We start from the raw sequence: 20571 nt of genomic DNA on the forward strand, positions 1-20571 counted from the left end.
GCTTTAAAATGATACAAATAGCTGATTGTGCTCAGTTGTGAGGATGTGTGCCAACGATACCGTGGGCTTACACAGACTGATAAAGTTCCTGCAGACAGGTGTAGCAACCGACTTATAATTGTGCAAGAAAATGCCAGAAGGGGCAATGACGTTTATGGCACACGGCTGAGAAAATGAAACTACATCACTTAAGTGTCAGGAGTAATCAAGAATGATGAACTAATTTAAAAAGGAATTTCTCATAATGTTCTATACAATCGCCACAAATAATCCTTTATGACGCAAAAAGATCTGATCATGTATTAGTCCTAATTAAGTTTCAGTCCTAAATGGAACCACAGCTGCGGAAAACAATATTATTTTCCTTGTTGTTGGAAAACATGTAACAAAGTGAGTAATTTGCTGAATTCGTGAAGGGAATGCAAAACGTGGAAAGAGTCTACCTCGCCGTGTAGCTCCATGAGCAAAAGGCGTCAGCTGGTGGATTTGTTCTGTGGCATCTTGTCATGTTCTCAGTCTTCGATTCATTGTGAGTCATGGCATTTTGGCTATTGGAGAGGAAAGTGAGTAACTTTTTCTTAAAATTAAAACAATGGGCAAACACCTAGACCCTGGTGTTCAGATGGAAAACCCACAGCTTAACCATTCTGCAGACTTTATCAGCGCAACTCCATGCATTAGCTGGTCCTGTTTTCTAGTGATTCCATAGATTGTCTTATATTATGGAGTCAAGATTTAGAGGCAGTTTTAATATGTAAAAAAAAACAACAAAAAAACATTTTGTTTCATAAAAGTTACGTACTGCAGCTTTAACGTCCAATTAAATTGACTTCACTGTCGGTTCCCGACAGTACAAAAAGAAGATAGCACAAGTATGACTTGTTTTTGAAGAGTTGCCAGGAGAAAGCCCATTTTCTGTAAAGAATACGCCAACATGAATTAGGTCCTGAGTGACCCGTAAGACTTGCTTGAGCAGAGGACACCAACGTTCAGATCTTTACTAAAAATGCAAAGCGGCATCTCTTGGAAAAAAAAATCTGACACAGCACATCAGCTCAAACACCTTTCACTAGCTATTATGCACAGGGGTGGAGAAGAGGATCTGAACTTACCGAAGGATGTGGGCACCTTTGAGCAAAACTATTTTATCGACATTTTGATCCCAGCTGCAAATCTATGATACAAATGCAGGAAAAGAAAAGAATCGGCGTACTGCACTTGTGACCTGCTGTGGTGGATTGTTTAGAGAGCTACGCAAAAAAACTAACGTCTCCAGATCGCAATGATCTGAAACAATAAGGAGAGGAGTGAATACAAATAACTCTGAAACTCATTCATAAGATTGTTACTTTTACACACAGATTTTAATACTTATTGAAGCTCTTGGATGCTTTTTTTTTCTTGCCTTTTGCAGGTTCTAAGATTAAATAAATGTAGAACATGGAGCACACCAGTTTTTTATATTGTGATAAAAAGGAATACTTCTTTTTACAATGACTATTGCATACTTCTTTTTGTTAAAGGCCCAAATCTTTGCTCTGAAAAACTTGCCTTGCCGTTTTTCAGCCGTTTATATTCGACAATAAACAGATGTTTATCGTCGATTATTGTTCATCGTCGTCCTCCTTACCGTCTATTTCGCTTTACCTTGAAATAATCCAAGTACTTAGAGTTTAGCCTCAAAGTAAAACTCATATTCAGAAAAACATTTACACATGCATGCTGAATGGATCAATACACAATCACAATTCATCTAAAAAGCTATTATTTTACCCATCGCGGCTTAGATATGCCATGCTAGTGCACACATGTACTGTTAGACGGAGGCAAGTCAGGCAGAGAAATAAACACAAAAATAAGCAGCAAAAAAGCTGCCATGAATTTTCTTTCCTGTGCTCGGCTTGACCCCTGCTGTAGAAACAGCCCTTCAGCCCAGTGTTCCTTATAAATGCTGGAAAATCAATAGCAAAAAAATGACTGGGCTGACAGAATATGATGGTGTGAAGGATTGTTTCAGCTCCATTAGTTAAAGATGCCTTGTGGACTTCTGATAAAAAATATTTGTTCAATCCTATTTTTTTTTTTTTTGTAGTCTTTCACAAAACAAAAAGGTAGCTTCAGTTTTGATATCAGAGCCAGGCGGAGACATTGATCTCAGGTTACAAACACCTGATTAAGAGTTTACCAGTATTGCAAACTGAAATCGCTGGTATGGGGGAAAGGTGTCAAAACGCTTATACATTAGTTTTGGCATCAATTAATTGAAAGCTTATGCTTAACAATATTTTGACTTCTCCAGTTACTGTTTCAAACTTTTCTTTTTTAAATCAAGGTCTCATTTAATAAAAGAGAATGTGTTGAGTATGGACTTAAGAATGGATGAGTATACCGAGAATATTAAACACCACACTGTCAAAACCAATGCGGTTTTCCATTAGTCCCTTTAAAATTCTTACTTACTGGTTATACAATCCAGACCAGCTAACCGTTTGCACATTTATAGGAAAAACAAATACGTTGTTTGGGAACATATCTAGTCATGGCAAACACAGCCAGTGCTATTATTCTTTTCTTATTGTTAAAGTGTACCTTTTGCATCACATAAAAAAGTCTTGAACTAAAAAATCCTGACAAGAAAGTTTTTCCGAAATTCATAGCTGAGGTTGTTGCCTCTGCTGTCTGACTGACTGTCGATTAAAATCTCCCCACTTCGCCCCTTTTAAGACATCTGAACTACACCCTTCTGAATCACAGTCTGCACTGCAGCGAGGAATCAAGTATTGGTGTGCTGGGTATGTTGTTATAGCACATTCATAAACCCACATCTCTCTGAGCACGAAGCTCAGATAGAGATGAAAGAGCAAATCAAATTTCTCTCCATAATCTCATTCTTAGCAGAGTGTGTGCAGCCCTGAACTTCCATATCCATCTTTAATGTCTACTTTCTGTGAATGGCGCACCTTCCCATATTCTTTTAGATATTAGGTGTATAGAGTTCATTTCTCCTTTTTCTCTGTCACTTCACCAACCATCCACACCTTCGCATCTGGTAAACAGGCTGTGGAAGGCAAACAGAGCAGTTTGTTTTCATTTTACCAGGGTTGGAAACTTATTTCAGCAGATGCAGAGAAAATCATATTTCACCGCCCGATATCAGTCCCCCTTGATGTTGATGCATTACTACCTGAGTCAAGACTATTCCCATTCACTCTCCAAGTAATTGCATTTAGATTTCACCACCTGCAGACAAGTTGGAAAAATTCTGAATTGTAAACAATGCAGAAAAACACAATTATCCTGTTTTGAAAATGCACCGGAGGGGGTTCAGAGAAAATTATACTATCTGGGACAGTGGCATGTTTGATAGCTGGAGCGCGGCATAGATAAAGCCCACATCAGCAGTCCACTCAGTCATAATTATGCTGTTGGTCAAAACAGAAATAACTGAAATGACAACATTCATGTTAATCCATATTACTTGCTTATTTTGAGTCAACTTTTCACTGTTATATTCTCAGCTGAGTTAAAAAAAAAAAAAGCAACCTGAAACACAATAATAGTTAAGGGGATTATTTGAACTCTGGTGGAGTTCAAATAAACATCTGAAAATAATTTCAAAGACTTGGCAATCTGCGTTTTGTTCTCTTAGCAATTATAAGACGTAGCTCACACTATGATTATGAAATCTCTTGATGTTGTTTCTCTTTCTGAACATTGATGGTGTGTAGAAAGTTGTTCAGTTTCTGATAGATTGGTGCTGCCACCTGGAGAACGCTGTCACACTTTAGATTGTATGTCGCCTTCTTGTTGGAAACCCCATGCATGAAAACTTCTAATCCATATGATGAAGAAAGGTACACATCTCTGTAGGTATGCAGTGTCGTTAGCAACTAAAAGGTTGCATCTGGAGCAAAGAAAACACCAATTTGTTTTCTACCACCGTTTCCCAAAGGTGCATCCACCTTCCATCTTACTGTGGCGATGTGAAATATTCAATCTGAGATGATTTCACTGATGCGTTTTTTTTTTCTTCAAAAGCTGGTTAATCTCCCATCTCTCCTTTTAAATTTATGTGCAGAGTTGCCAGTTCTTGAATAGCAAAAGGGACGAGACTGGTATGAATGAGGTCAGCATAAAAAAAAAGAAAATTAAAGTGTGAAATTACTAATACTTAATAATTTTCACGAAACATCTAATAATATGTTTTGGTCAATAATACTTTGTCATGAATACAACTGAAAAAGCTGCACATTAAAAAAAAAAAAACATCCACCGTGGTTTGCTGAAGACACTAAAAATGTGGAACAAAATACCACTGTGTTCAGAATATTGAGTCACATCAGCAGTGTTTGAAAAATTGCTTTGGCTGCTCATGAAGTGAGAACTAGTGTAAAAGTGATTGAACCTCATAGAAGAATGAGAGTTGGTAACGTTGCTATTTGCCAAGATAACTGTATGCAACAAGAAAGTTACCCTGATTGGTGTCTTTACCTTCCAGCCATCAGAGCACCGTTCCTACCACAGCCAGCTCGGTCCTGCATCCTGTGCAAGACAACATGATTGGATGGTCTATCCTATGGTTCTGTAGGAGAGCTTGAGATGGATGGATCTCCAAACCACTTGTTTTGACAGACAACTTCTCTGCTTTTAAATGTTGTAGTTAATGAGGCTTAACCAACTGCTGTCTTTGCTGTTTGCTCTGGCTGCACACTGCCTGACCCCATCAGGAAAAAATGCCACACAAGCTGCTGTGAGTGTGCTGTAATGGAGTTGGAACAGAGCGATCTTTGCTTTATGGTACTTATGTTATATACTTATGCATTTTCAGCCCTTAAGTAGGAGTTGCTTGAATCCCAACAATAATTACATGTTACCATTTGTGCACCGTTGCCTGCTCCCCAGCACAATAACTTTTTATTACAACTTTCACAAAATGCATCCCTCTCTCTCTCTCTCGGAGTTGCATAATGTGCTACGCTTTTCTAATTTAAAACATTACCATAAAAGCACAGTCCTCTTCTAACTTTATCATTAAAGGCTCTACAGAAGCAGAGACGGGGGTGGGAGGGAAAAACGGGGGGCTGTTGAGCATCTACTGATGGACTAACTCAATTTTAGGGAACACAATGGAGCCAGAAACTGATTTCCAAAAGGCAAATTGTCATTCTCAGCAGTATGGCACCTGTCTAGCGAGTTCATCATCCTGTGCTGTGGGTGTGCTTGTGAGAGGAAGCCGAGACCAGAGGACGTGGCCGCATTACTGTGAGGTCTACGACTGGGAGATTTGAAAGTGAAAGTGTTTGAAATGCATATGAAACGCACTGAAACAAAAATCAGCGATGCTTTTAGAATCCATTCATAGAGGCACTCAATTGGTTTTGGCCAGATTGAGTGGGCGAGCAGGTGGGGATTGAGCAAATCGACCCAGACACTGATGCTGTTGCCTCGGAGACAGACTGAGAGCCCCCTGATCCCCAGGACAACATGTCGCCTTGTCTTTGTACTTCGAACCCCCCACTTCCACACCAACTAACCCATCTGCACCCCTCTAAACACACACATCCAAGCCCATCCTCCACCTCTATTATTTCTTCATCTTTTAGGCTGGGGGGTGCACCATCAGATGCGGGTTCCTCCCTTCTCCATTTAGGGCTCCAATTACAAACCTGTCTGCATAGATTAAGGAGGAAGCCCGTCTGACAGCTGGAAAACACCTCCACGTGTTAGCACATGCCAACACACGGACCGCGCAGTGCACGCCAGGAACGCAAGCAACCCCTGATCGGCTTGTGCAAACCGACATCCCCCTCGTGCTCTTCACTTTGCTGCATCGCTCTGCAGCATTAACACCTACCAGATCTTCTCGGTGACACATCCGTACCCACACTGTCACCTCGGCAAACCTGCACACATAACCCCGCCCACCCCCTTAGGAACAAAGCAGGGCTTTGCCACCTGTCACATTCACAAAGAAACAACAAGCTTTAATGAGACGGAGAACTCCTAATTGGAGGCGCTATCTTCTTTAATTGTTGTAGAAACAATTCTAGGGGTTAAAACAGATGGCCTCTGTAGTTCAGATGCACAATCACAGCTGTCTGCACATCTCTCCAGCTTTGTTCAGTTTGAAGTATGTTGCTGTGTTCGGTGACGGCCTGCAATACCAATTCTCTCTAGCTCCTATAGGCGTACAATGTTTTCTTTCACAAGTTCACACTGGCGAATAGTGGTTCTCCGTCCTTATTGTGAGGTAGGGGGAGGGTGATGCGGTAAGGCTAATTGAAATTTTTTCGAGGGAGTTCCTCAAACAAAGCAGAATGAGCTGTGCTTCCAAAAGCAGAAAAAAACTGGGAGGGGAAAAAAAGTCTGTTTTAAATATATGTTTTTGTATCTGTTTTCACATATTTTAATGTGTTTTCAGATTGGTACCCGAGTCTGTTTTCTTTAATCATCATAAAACACAACATTTTTCAATAAAAAATAATGTAGAATCAATCATGATGTAGAATACAGATATTTGCCTTGCCATTTTGATACATGCATCCCGGTAATGTCTGTGTTTAGGTAAAATGAAAATGCGACAATTCATGGCAAAATGGCTTGTTGAAATGATGACCTGATTTTGAGAAAAATTCAAAGCTTCATCTCATGACTTCCAAAGTGAAGAAATTAGAAACACATAGATGCAGGGCTAGCACAGTTAGATTCAGACTATTTGTTCTCTCTTTCTAAAACTTGTATTCAACTAATCACTAACTCACTTGACTATAATACAATTGCCTACTTTACCCATTCCTTGAAAAAGTAGTTTATTCTTTTATTTCTCTATTCCAAGTCACAACTGCATACAGTGCAAAAGTATTCACACCTTTCAAATGTTTTTAGAATGTGAAATGTAAGAGGTAAGACGCATAGTTTTCAAATCTGAAAAGGCTGGCATTTTCTTTATGCATTTATTTAGAGCCGGTTCTCATGCTGCTTCACTTGTTTTCCCCCCTAAATAAAACTAATAGCTTTTTAGAAGTTACGTAATTGGTAAACAGAGTATCTCATATGAAATTTAAACTGAGTATCCTACAAACCCAGCTGTTCTGTGAAGGTCTCGGAGAACGTTTATGAACAAACAGCACCATAAAGACCAAGGTTACCAGTCGCAATACGACTGGCAAGGAGAGCATTAATTAGAGAATATTAATGGTTTTTCTTCAGCTCAGAGCTGGTTTTGAGTTGATGGGATGATTAAGGTAAATACAATCCTTAAAGGAAAGCGAAAACACTCTGGGTTTACTTTTCCACAGGACAATAGCAAAACATACACAGCCGGACCCACAATGGTTTAAATCAATACATTTTCATGTTAGAATGACTTAGTCGTTTACCAGACCTAAAGCAAATTGAAAAATCGCTGATCACTGATCCTTTTCATCCAATTTGACTGAGCTTGAGCTATTTTGCATTGACGAATGAGGGGAAAAAAAAAGAAACAAATGACTTGCAGTTGAAATTGCAACAATAGGTAGGTCTGCAAATTGACTCAAGGGGAGTGAATGGAAAAAAACATGCCACCAAAGGTATTCAATGTTACTTTTATGTCCTATTTTCTGTTGGTCTAGCACATAAATTCTCATTAAAACACATAGTTTTTAGCTCAATTGTTACATGTGACACCTGTGAAAAAAATGTTAAAATGAACGAGTGCTTTACTAGCCCACTGAATTAAATAGTATACTAAATAGTGCAGTATGGACATTTATGGTAAAATGTTGTGAACTTTTACAACAGCGCTTCGGTGCAGTAATGCTTGGGCTTTTGCATGGTCATAAAAAGAATGAAATAGCTTTATATTTTAACTCCAAAAATGTATTCACCCCTGCCATGAAGTGAGTTATTGCTATATTTACTGCTGCAACAACAATAGCCTCAGGAGTTTGTAGAAAGTAAAATCTTCTTCTGCGAGCTACAGATACTTGCTTACAACGGCGTATAGGGCCAGATTAAAAGGTCTTTTCTGTTTGTGTTTTGCTTGTGTTTTAAATACGATTAAAGTTGTACAAAAATAAAATCATAAATGCGTGAGAACCCTACACTGTGCTAACATGAGGAGTACTACTGGTACTGCTTTAACAAATAATGAATAAAAGAATCAAATTATCTGTCATACTTGCTTTTTGCTAACCTCTGGCGCCGTTTATCTTTTCACTGCCACCTCTATAGTGGTTGACATATTTCAAAACATCCGCGCTTTGTATCTACACCAGCGTCGGTGTAGGCTACTTCTTCTACTGGCTTGAACAGGCAGCCTGTTGTTTAATTTGACCACTACTGCCACCTAGTGACCGGACGCTTATTTATCAGTCAAGCATGGTTAAAGACCTGCTTCTCGAACCTTCTCCCTCACTATTTGAGAAATACTGCCCAAAGCTGTGCAGCATATTATTTGGCCTTAAAAGAACAGATGCATTTATATCGTCATTAAACCACACACCGGTGACTATATTTATTAAGTGACATCTGATGGCCCTGGATTGAAGAGACTACGAGACATCCTGCTTTCAGCTCATAATTTTGTGTTGCTTCGTCACATAAAATTCCAAATATAGTACATGAAAGTTCTTGGTTGCAACAAATTTTGGAAACATTCAAAATGACTGTCGCCACTCATTTCCACAAGTTCCGGTCCTGAGAAGGAAGGGAGGCAGTGGGAGATTAAGCTGATGAGGGTTTGTGTTGTTAGTGTAGACATTCTCACCCACTGGAAAACATACAATAAGAATTGGCTCTCCTCCAAGACTTGGCAGCTTTCGCCTGGGGGTAGAGAACACAGACAAGTGTTTGACTTCAGAGGAAGGAAAACAAGCACCAGTCGTTTCTCTGTAGCTGGTGTGTAATTGCAAAATGCACCAGCACCTTCAAGAAACAACAGAATGTCACAGCCTTTTCCCTCCACCCAATTTCTCTCCCATTGTTCTGTTCTCCCTCTACAACCAGAACCCGTACATTCAACAGTGATTTCTTCAGCCGCAAAATCCCCTGCTATTCCTCAGGACAAATCCACATGACCCAACCATAAAATGACACGCTCAAGCATCTCATCACACCTCAGTCTGCTGTGAGACCTGCCGGCGCTTCACTCATTACTATGGGCTCAGATATCAGAGGCCAGGGGTGTAGTTATGGTTGTGGGATTACGGGCTCGTAAGGGGTGGGGGGAATCGAAGCTTGTCCTTTGGGCCTTAAACCACATCACGAGCAAGCAGGGATTCTGACTGCTGGTGCATGAAGGAGGAAAAGGCACGTTTCATGAACCATGACCTGTCACTGCACTATACACAGCCTTCAGGAACCGTACCGCTGGTAATTGTAAATCCTGCCTGCAGCTATATGTAGCAGCAAAACACCTGTCTTATAGTCCACTGACAGGCATCAGCTAGTCTGGTCTTGGTAAACAAGTCTCTAGAGAGTGTTTGATTTCTGATTTTTATTTTTGTGTTCTTTATCTCCTAACTAGCAAAGCAAAGTGTGTCATGCTGTATTCCTGGCTTTGTTTCACCTATCAGTCTGTCTCCGTCTATGGTGCGAAGCTGCAGCGGTATGTTGGTCCACTTCTGAATTTGCAGCATCCAGTTATATTGGCAGAAAATACAACATATCATGACAACATTGACAAGAGGTTGGGCTTCCATCCAGTTACGAACTATACATGTGGTCTGCATGGAGCAAACAACACCTTCTGAAGGTCAACTGATTGTCAAAACCAGTTCAGTATGTGAAAGCATGTTGTGTACACATCCAAATATGTGAATGAGGAAAAACACATAATACTAAGTTTTTACTAAAGCTTTTTTTTTTTTTATCTCAGCTATGGTGTGTTTGTTGTGATGTCATCTGCCTTTATTTATTGATGCTTATGAGTGTTTGGATGTAGCTCAGACATTCTGCTGCTTCATTTCTGTTCAGTCTATAAATTTGTTTTAGGATTTGAAAAATCCTTTTTTGTTTTTGAGCCATCTTTGCATGCACACATGGCACACATTTTAGAACATTGTGTTTTGGAAAATGTCTATTATATATTGTATTTTTAGACCACTGGAGGCAGGCGCCAGCTTCCCCCAGCCCTCCACACCCCCACCTCCGTGCTCCTGAAAAGATAAGGGGATATAGAAAACTGATAATTGGATGTTTTAAAACATAGTTTTAAAACATAGTTTTATTTTACTTTTGTTGTTTTTCTGTTTTTTAAACCGTCATCTGCTTTGTCAGTGTGACGGTCCCTAAAATGTGCAAATTTTCAAAGGCATTACGAATTTGTTGCTTTTTGCAAATCACCATATGCTCCGTCTTGTATAGCTTACAGTGTCTTGGGCCTTATTTCCAGCTTCTTATTTTATTTTTTTCTTTTAATGAATTGTTGGGTAAAATCTTTGAAATGTCTGGGTGTTAGGTGAAATAAGATTTTCTTGTTTCAATTTGCTACTGTACTTTGTTTCTCTTGTGATTATCATTTTGAGGTGAGAGCATGAGCCCACTTACTAACCAACCAACACTAAGATTACTGTAAAATTAAGACAGCAGAACAAAGTTCTGTTTTTGTTTTTTTTTTCTTAAATAACGCAATAAGAGAGCTTAATTTAAACGGCAGCAGAAAATTTCTACATGGAAATAAACGAGGAACTGCAGCATCCAAACTCAATATCCTGGTAATTACTGCAGTTTTTGACAGATGTGCCTCGTGTTTCATCCCATTTCCTGTCTTGCTGAAGTTAGCAAGCCTCAAAGAACACCAAATGTTGTCTTCCTGAATGATTTGCAACCACTGAGGGGCTTCACGATAGATTAATTCCTGACAACTTATGAAGAATACATCTACAGACTCATTAAGGTTCTTAAATTATGGACTACAGATTTGTTCACTTTTATTTTGTTCTAAACATTCAAACATCTCAATAAGATTTTAAATCATATTTAAGTTACCGGCAGCATACACTGCTTGAAAAACCCCACTGATTTAGTAAGCTCCATTTATCCAGAACCTTCCCAGAAAGAATGTCAGTTTGACATCTGCACCAGCCTCAAAAATGTCCCTCTTAGGAGACTGTAGTCTGAACTTTAAACACCAAAATCTTCAAGGAACCTGCCACATTGACCTCCCGTGGTGCATGCACCACAGCATTTTATCTTCCAAGCACCTTCTGATTTAATGATTCTTATATAGGAAAAAGTTGTAACTTCAAGCAGCAGATGTAGGAATTCTTTTAAATAGCTGTAATAGCACACCTAATTGTCTGAGATACTGAATCTTTTACCTGGAAGCCATAATCACTAATCATCACTTTCTGAGATGACTAGCAAGAAATATTGCACTTTTAAATCATATTCTAATTTTTTGAAGTGTACTAGTGAATGGCCTGTGCTTGTGTTGTGCCTTATCTTGTCCAGAGTGGCCCAACGACCTTTATACTACAATGTAGCCATTGATGGTAGTGAGCTACATTGTATCCACAGCTAACCTGGGGCAGACTACCAAGCATCATGCCACAAGCAGGAAAGGTCTTTCACCCAAGGACACAGCTCCAAGAAAATCAGGAAAAAAAGGTTTTTGAAAAGAACAAGTCAGGGGATGGAAACAAAAAAGAATCTCTAAGGCACTGAACATCCTCTGGAGTTCAGTTCTTCCATTTCATCATCAAGAAATGGAAGAAATGTGACACGTGTGTAAATCTGCCTGGATCATGTTGTCCTCACAAACTGAGTGAGTGTGCAAGAAGGAGACCAGTGAGCGAGGCCACCAGGATGCTTCTGACTTCTAGAAGGAGTTTGAAACTTCAGCAGCTGAGATGGGAGAGACTCTGCATGCAGCACCTGTTGTCTTTATGGGAGAGTGGGAATGAAAGACTTGCCTAGAGTTTGCCAAAAGGGACTTGGGAAACTCCATGGTCAAGTGGAAGAAAGATATTTTGGTCTGGTGAGGCCAATGGAGCTTTTTGGCCACTAGACAAGATACTATGTTTGTTGAACACCAACAAACACGCCACCATCCCCACTGTGACACATGGCGGTGTCATGTTGTGGGGAGGCTTTTCTGAAAAAGAAGATGAGACAAATTGATCAAAAATAAAATCCTAGATGGAAATTTGTTTCCATCTGCAAGAGAAGTACGGCTTCAGGGAGCATTTATGTTCCAGTAAAACACTGAACCAAAAACGTCCAGCTAAAGCTATACAGAAATGGTTTGGAGACAACAAGGCGGATGTTTTGGAGTGGCCAAGTCAAAGTTCAGACTGGAATTTGACAGACAATTTGTGGTAGGGCTTAATGAGGGCTGTTCACAGCTCATCTCCATGCAACCTGACAGAGCTGGAACGGATTTTCAAGAAAATCTGCAGGGTCCAGGTGTGCAAACCCAACTGGGACCTGCCTACACAGACGCCATACTGTGACTGCAGCCAAAGGCCTGTCTATTAAATAATGGTTTGAAGGGGATGAATATTTATACAATCACTTCTTTTATACCAAATATCTCAATTCAGTTGCCATTATTTTGTAAAAAATCAGTTTTAACTTTGAGATTAAAGGGCTATTTTTTTGAGAAAAAAGTTTTTGACAAAAAAAAAAAAAACTTTTTTATATCGTAAAATGTAAAACATCCAAGGGGGTGAATACTTTTTATAGGCACTGGACATTGAGTTTCTGAATTTGCTGATACATATATTGAAGTTTCCCAAGTAAAGGGTACAATGTTGTCTTCCGGTTTAGGTTTCAAGCTAACCACCTTAAGACCACTTTGTTTGTCTGGTTCTATCTAGTCTCGTACGTGACACAAAAAGAGCACATATGTGTTCTCAGAACAAATTACCCACTTTCAGCCCACCTTGGGATCATTAGAGACCCACATGGGCACCATTTTATGAGTCAGAACAACAGCTCATCACTCACTCACAAGAGACCCTCGTGGGACTGTTTGCCAGGTGGGCATCGCACACGGCTTCGGTTCAGGACATTATTTTTGTCATGCGGACTAATGAGCACCTGGTAAGTTAATTGTTGAGGCAGCACGTCTGATTAACAGCTTTAAATATACTTAAAGGTGTTTACAAACCAGCCAAACAACTAAAGTGGTTTCCACCGAATGAATTGCTGAAGCGCATTCTTAAGCCCGAAATATTTCCCACCTGGACGTCATGTGGGTGTCCTTCTTGCATCGACCTAATCGCTGTTTGGGAGCAAGCATTTCCTCTAATAGATCACAAAGTCAAAGTGACATTGGGTGCAGATACGGTAAGAATGTGATTGGGTGCGTGTGTGTGCGTGTCTCAGAGGGGGTTCCCGAATAAGGGGGTTGGGCAGAGTCCAAACCTGACAATACAATCACCCTTCAGTACTCCCCTATGGGCAGTCTTCAAGGAGCCTGGGTTTCATCAGGTTTTGTATTTCAGACCTATTGATTATCCGCACTGAGGGGACTCTGTGACCAAGCCTCAGCAGGACTTCTCCATCAGTAATGAATAGGCTAACCTCTTCACAAATACACACACATAGTCACACACACTTGCTCTTCTGTGTTATTGGTTCCCAGGCTATGAAACAGAGACGTGGGGATATGGTCCCTGGGAAAAGCTGTAAAATCTTGAGCTGACATTATTTTTGATTATTTTTGTGCCGTATATGCAGTCACCTGTGAAATGGCAAAAAACCTCAACGTGTGCAACCTTTCCCTTTTGTTAATCTTTTCGTCATTTGAAGCTGACTGGTTCAACTTCACTGGCCAGGGTCCTCTCTCTTCTGATTGTTTATCTCGGTGACCTTTAATCAATAGTGATCATGGCAGGGAGAACTGTAATGACACCTGACTAACCAACGAGAGTTTAAAAAAAAAAAATAAATAAATAATACAGTGTGTTATCTATCGAGATCTTAATGAATATGCGTTGACTTTTCTTTCCCCTTTCTGTGATGTCAGTAATAGACATAAATGTTTTACTTATGACCTCAAGGAGAACGTGAAGACGGATCGAGCGCTCCATCTAGTGGCCGTGGGAGACATGACGCTCCATGATGTCGCCGTCGTAAAAACATCACGTGGACACAACGCTTGACGGCAATTTGTGAGTATGGCTTCTCAGTTGATCTGTAGCGAAACGCAAAGCAGGTGAATAAAATTGGTATTCATTCAGAAATAATTACTGTGCTCCTTCAGGTACTAAATACCCCCCAAATGTTGCCCTTTTAGGGTGAGTTCAGTGTTAAACAGAGACGTAAAGCAGTTTGGGAAAAAGTTCATGTTCGACTGTAATGAAGAAACCTGCTGGAACTCAGACCAGGTAAAAAACAACAAAAAATGACAGCTTTGTTCCAAGTCCATGTTATTTATTTATTTTTAGTTTACAGTAAACAGTGCTGCAACGTGAAGAAATAAAGCTGATTTTGACATCTAGTCCGGTGGAGATGACTTGAGTTAGAAACCAAGCCTCAGAATGAGAAAGAAGGAGGATTTAAGTGACTTTGTACCTCTTGTTGTTTTGTGTTATTTATTGAGGTTTTGACTAACAACATCCTCTCGGGTTTCCAGAGAATATTCCAAAAGAAGTGAAACAATAAAAATAAAAAACCCAGGTGTTAACTGTGTTAACAAAGACTCCTGGCATATGTCAGAGTAACCTTCAGATGGTTTGATCAGAATTTGGTGTACACATTAAGAAAAAGGTTTGGAGGTGGCATAATGGTGTGGGGACACTTTTCTTTGCATTCTTTAATCCCCGTAGCATACCGACTTTGACCCTAAAATCTGGTTCCTCTGTTTTTGTTCATCTGGTTTCTCAAATTTCTTCTTCTGTTGTGCAAAAAGTGAGTGTAGCAGCCAAAGATGGTTAGTTCAACTCAGATGCTGCTTAACTTAAAGTCCTCATACTTACTATAATTTGGGATTCCCCCCAACATTTCTTCTTCTTGAAAGTCAGACTTGACTAGAAGAGATTCAAGGCTGACACCATGTTGGCCTAATATTGCTAAGGATGCTTTTTATAAATAAGCGAGACATTAAATGATGCCGTTTGCCTTACAGTTGGCTTTTATCGAGTTAAGAATTCAAAATAAGTGTATGCACCGAGCACAGTATTACAAAATATTCATTAGCATTAGCATTCTGTTGGGCATTTAGGATAATAATTGACCAAGACTTAAGATTTTTTTTTTTTTTTTGCAGATATGTTGCTCTTGCTTTCTAAAGGTGCAACTGCAGTGCAACATATTAATAAATCCTAAATCTTTTAACGTCAACAACAATGATTGTCAGCAAAAATAATTATTTCAGCTGAACATGCTGCATGTAAATCTTCTTGTATTTAATCAGAACTAAAGATATCAGAATTTCTTTTATTTGAGTTTGGTTGAATACGTATTTACTCGAAACGATTATAAACGATGAGGGTTTTGTTCCAATCTGCAGCATATTTTCTAGACTTCCAGGAGTTCATGCATTTTTTTAATGACATATTGTACCGTCCACGTCACACTGTGGCTCAATCGCTGTCTTCTCTTTGTCAGGGGGACCGTCAGTGGGTGCTGCTGGAGTTTCCCCAATCTGTAAAAGTCTCCGAGGTAAAACTCCAATTCCAGGGAGGCTTCTCGGCTAAAGCATGCAGATTAGAAGGTAAACGCTGCGGTTTCTTGAAAGAAGTAATTGCCATTCTAACTTTAGAGTTTCCTGTAGCGAGCGTGACAAGATGATGCACACTATTTTTGTGTCTGTGCTTTCTGCAGGTTGCCGCAAAGACGGAGACTTCACAGAGCTGAGCCAGTTTTACCCAGAGGACAATAACTGTCTTCAGATATCCTCACTTAAACATTTACATTAGGACTGCAGTCAGGCATGTCGCATGTTCACAAGACACGTCTGCAGGTGCTTCTCATTAAATTAAACATTAGGGGAAAACTTAATATTGTCACTCAAGTCATTTTTTGCTGAAAGTGATATATATATATATATATTTTTTTTGCCTAATTCATATTTTGGCAGTTAAAAGGGAGTGATGATTTTTTTTTATTCCTGCCAAAATTACTTTTGGAAAAAAATCACTTGGAGCATAATTTTGGGAAGGTGACAATACATTGTTAATATTTTACTTCAAAAAGTGAAACTTGTATGTTTATAATTGTTCCCTGCTACTTGTCTAAAAAAAAAAAAAAATGTAGACTCATTAATATTTGTGTGATGAATTTATATAGTTGGATTTTCACTTTTGCAGCTGAAAAAAAAAATGCATCGAGAAGCACCTGTACATTAAAATAACTCGATGAAATGAGTATATTAACGGCTTAAAGCCATTTTGAGTGCCTTTGTTTTTTTTTTAACAATCAGAACAAAAACATTTAATTACCTAATATTTTTTCTTGACGTCCAGCGGTTAATATAAACCAGAAAAATGAAACCATTTTACGAATTTGCTCTTCTTAAAGAAACGTAACTTCAAAAGAACAACAGCACGCTTCCTGTTGCTGTTCTGTTCGGCTCATAATAGCTATTGGACAATATTTTTCTGACCATGTTGTTCATTATCGCCACCCCCCTATTTCGTTCTTAACTCCACACCCACAGCTTTCCCATACAGGAGGCCCCCACCGTGGACAAAGTAAAAATACTGTTTGAGAACAGCACCGACTTTTTTGGGAGAATCATTGTTTATTCCTTGGACATTTTGGGGGAAAAAACCTCATGAGCATTTTTTTTTTTTTTTAATGCTCTCATGAGAGAGGAAATGACCCGTGACCAAAGTGCAGGGTGGTGTGGTGACACTTGGAAAACATGTCATCTGGTAGTGCCACCTTGTGAACTGATGCAAACGTGGCCTTTTTTGGTATTGCTGCGTTCAGACGTCTGTGTGGAAGTTTCACTTCACGTCAGTAAAACAAGAAAATGCACACGTTGGACACTTTGACGGCCATAGTGACGTTAAAAAAGTTTGCTGCGTTTAGAAACGTATATTGTGCCTTTTGAATTACACGACCGCTTTATCGAAAAATAGCATTTTATTAAAGCTTAATTCCCCCCCCCAATTCCATTCAGAACAATTCTACAGAACAATTGACATTTTATTCATTCTTTCAAAATAGTTTTTACGTAAATTGTCATTAAAAAACAAAAAGAAAAAATCAGTTTTTTTTTTTTTTTTAAACTGTAAGTGCATAAATAAATCCATTTATTTACATTTCTGTCTTCTGTTGTGGTTTGTCGACGTGACGGATGTTTTTACCGTCTCTTAATGTTGCACGGATGTGAGCGAAGCGTCTTCTGCCTAATGTTTCTGCGGGTTTTTTTGACGTCATGTTGGCTTTTTGACATCATGTTGGGTTTTTGACGTCATGTTGGCTTTTTGACATCATGTTGGGTTTTTGACGTCATGTTGGCTTGTAGAGTTTCAAGATGTGGTCCTCCAACACTTTCTGAACTAGAGGGGGAAAATGTAAAAGAAATTTTTTTTACAGATCATTTATGACAACACCCTGTAAAAATGGTTTAAATCGATAATTGTAATTACTGCCTTGTAAAAGTATTCATATTCTATTAACTTTTACACATTTTGGTTAATTACAACTATAATCTTTTAATTTCTTTATTTGGGACTTCATGCAAAAAAAAAGAGAAAAAGTAGTGATGGATTTGTGGTGGTCTTTTTTTTTTTTTTAACCAAAAATCTGAAATTGTGGTTGTAATATTTATTTATAATTAGACATCCCTGAATAAAATTTTGTGCAACAGATAACCAACCAGAAGTGGGTAAATAGTTTAAGTGTATTTTAATCTCAGTGTAACTACAGCTGCACTTTGAAGGCCTTCGATTTTATTTAATTTGTTTTTAAAGAACATTTGAAGGCCATGAATAAATTTGTTGGGTGGTTTGAAATCGGGTTACGTCAAACAACAAGCCACTAAAAGCTAAGGACAGAACAATCTGATTAAAAATTTTAACTTAACTTGTATTCAAAATGTGTGGGGGTTTTTTTCTATCACATAAAATCCTAATAAAATACATTGAAGTATGTAGTTTTAACATGACAAAATGAGAGCAAATGTAACGCCTTAGAGCAAACTAATACATACGTTTTTTGTGCCCAAGTGCAACAGCTAAGGCCATCGGACTGTAGCCAGAGTCTGACTCTATGGTCATATCTGCTCCTTTGGCTGCAAGAGATTACCATTGTTAGAATAAACCTGCTTTAACCAAGTGTTATTATTTTATATATTCTTTTTTCTTTTTGTATAAAAAACGACATGCAATGTACCAAGCAGAGCTTCTACACATTTGATGTGGTTCCCTCGTACAGCATAAAGAAGAGGAGTTCCACCATTCTGAGAACAACAACAAAAAAAACAATTAAAAAACAGTGGTTATATTGTAACATATAACTTGTTCTCCTGATGTATCTTGAGCATGTGTGAAGGAAATGTCTAAAGTCCCAGCTGTACCCAGTCGTAGGTGTTAATGTCCACTCCATGTCTGAGGAGAGACTCGACGATGTCCACGTAGCCGCCAGAGCTGGCCAGAGTCAGGGCGCTCTCTCGCTCCCTTGCGATTGCATTGGGATCCGCACCCTTTAAAATATATTTCTATGAAATTTTTATTTTATTGAAAATGACACTAGGAGTTTCTATGTAACGCGTGTCTTTTGTTTTTCCTAACCTTTTCCAAGAGAAAGTCCACCATTGCTTTTTCGCCAAACGCAGCCGCCCACATGAGGGGTGTAAAACCCCGATCATCCTGCGTGGTGAGCACTGAACTGTCTGCAAGGTAAAAGCACGAAGTGCTCGGAAATGTAGAATCGTGTACTTTTCAAAACAACAGGACGGGATTTTCTTACCTTTACTTACATGTGCAGCCACTTGTAAAACGTCACCCTGAGCTGCCAGCTGATGTATGGACAGAGCTGTTAAAAAAATAACTGATACAAATAATCCAGAAACGATGAAACGCCTACAGTTTTGACCAGAGGGTTGCACGCATTTGTGGGGGTAATAAAAGTCATAACCAATTTGGGCTTTTAACAATTGACGACTTTTTATCTTTTTTTTTTGTTTGTTTGTTTGTTTTTTTCATCTGGATGGACTGATACGACAAACAACTTCAGAGATCTTGTAAAACACTGGGCATTTGAATATGTTGCAGATTTTGTCTAATACATAAAATCATCATGACCAATATTTGGATAAATGTTTCTTAGCCATAAATAACCTTACGGAATACTTTTCGTAGCTTTCAACCAGCCTCTGGCTGAATACATGACCACTTTTTTTGGGGTCAACCAACCAAATTTAAATGAACTTTTAAATTCAAGCACAATTTTAAGCATTGTCCATGAATTTATCAATATGACTGAGGATGGCACTGAAATACGTAATGGCGCAATTGTTAAGGTGTTGAAGGATTTGAGCTGCCAGCTGTCCATCATGGTGGACAGCTGGCACTCTGATCTTTGAGAACCACATTTTGACAAGTCCAAACCAAATGTACTTCTTGTCAATGTGGCCAAACAGCTCAAATAGTTCCCCATAGATGTGCACCCTTACAGTTCACGGCACTGTTAACTATTGTCACTGTGGGCAGTGGCACTGGTGCTCCAACATATTCCAGGTTATATTAAGCTTATCTAAAACATACAATCAATTACAGGTGTTCTACTCAATTCTTGTTTTCTATTTTTCTTTCTTTCTTTTAAACACTGCAATTGTGTGCATGGCTAGGACGCACCATCAAAAGTCCCAAATTAATGTGGACTTTTGTGCCTGCAAATAGTCTCCTGATTTTTGAAACTGCAAGTTTCTAAGTGCGTTTACTTACAGTCTAATGTTGCTGGACGTACTGTTACTTCATTCCCACGCTGCTTGTTGGTCAAAGTAGTGGAGTGTTTAAAGATGTCATCCTCCTCCACATCCATCTCTAGAGTACCAATCAGAGAAAACACATCCATGTTAGTGGTGATATCTTATTTACAGTCCAGCCAATCTAAGACTATCTTAATCAGATAACCTTAGGTGACTCTGGTAGTGTAAGGTGTCAAGAATGTGAGCACATTTGGAAGATATAATACCGTTTGAATTTCCACGTGTTGAACTGGAAGAATGTTCAGCAGCATTAGATTGCTGAATGTGATGGCCATTTGTAACCTCTTCATCATCTCTGCTCTCCATCATAACTACATAAAAACAATTTGATACTAGATTGTGTGTCTGCACAAACAAGTGAGAGTTAACAAACATAGTTTATCAAATCTACGGGGAAAATTCCTTACCTCATCCAGCCACATTCGCAGACCCACTTCCTTTTGGGAAAACAGAAAGTGTAAAATTTCCGCTCGAACACCGGATCGTTTCGGTTTCCGAACAGTTTAGAAAGTACACTTCTCACGTTGTTCAGTTTTTTTGCTTGTTAGGAACAATGTTAAGGGAACAGACAAGATGAAATATCGTTTGAATCAGCAGTCCGCTTCGGGTATCAAAGCATCTCTGACTAAATTCGCGAAGGAAAAAACGTTTGTTATAGAGTCAGTGTTTCTGTCCGGAATCTCGTCGTTGTTGCACAG

At 39.1% G+C, this 20571-nt stretch overlaps 2 protein-coding genes and 1 long non-coding RNA gene across 4 annotated transcripts; 1 reads left to right on the top strand and 2 right to left on the bottom strand.

Moving 5' to 3' along the window:
- Positions 1-2626: 2626 nt before the first annotated feature.
- Positions 2627-8249, bottom strand: LOC106948913 (uncharacterized). The gene is made up of 3 exons (XR_001425282.1): positions 8177-8249; positions 3185-3240; positions 2627-3058 (listed from the first exon to the last, which is right to left on the bottom strand). It is a non-coding gene; the product is annotated as an uncharacterized LOC106948913 (long non-coding RNA).
- Positions 8250-14052: 5803 nt separating this feature from the next.
- On the top strand, positions 14053-17132 carry nr2c2ap (nuclear receptor 2C2-associated protein). The gene is made up of 5 exons (XM_015034820.1): positions 14053-14146; positions 14228-14318; positions 15541-15646; positions 15757-15824; positions 16590-17132. Exons 1-5 carry the CDS (start codon positions 14109-14111, stop codon positions 16710-16712), a joined length of 426 nt encoding a protein of 141 aa, XP_014890306.1. The 5' UTR covers positions 14053-14108; the 3' UTR covers positions 16713-17132.
- rfxank (regulatory factor X-associated ankyrin-containing protein) lies at positions 17010-20373 on the bottom strand. 2 transcript variants are annotated; one of them, XM_015034819.1, is made up of 10 exons: positions 20281-20373; positions 20080-20184; positions 19830-19928; positions 18853-18918; positions 18675-18775; positions 18461-18586; positions 18277-18343; positions 18095-18175; positions 17396-17441; positions 17010-17319 (listed from the first exon to the last, which is right to left on the bottom strand). In XM_015034819.1, the coding sequence occupies exons 2-10, from the start codon at positions 20180-20182 to the stop codon at positions 17316-17318; spliced, it is 693 nt and encodes a 230-aa protein (XP_014890305.1). In that variant the 5' UTR covers positions 20183-20184; positions 20281-20373; the 3' UTR covers positions 17010-17315. The 2 variants fall into 2 exon arrangements, with proteins under 2 accessions (XP_014890305.1, XP_014890304.1); XM_015034818.1 differs by having other exon boundaries at positions 17010-17441.
- Positions 20374-20571: the final 198 nt, after the last annotated feature.

Source organism: Poecilia latipinna, unplaced genomic scaffold, assembly GCF_001443285.1.
Source record: "Poecilia latipinna isolate Pla-1442-1.1 unplaced genomic scaffold, P_latipinna-1.0 Scaffold313, whole genome shotgun sequence".
Taxonomy (NCBI): Eukaryota; Metazoa; Chordata; class Actinopteri; order Cyprinodontiformes; family Poeciliidae; genus Poecilia; species Poecilia latipinna.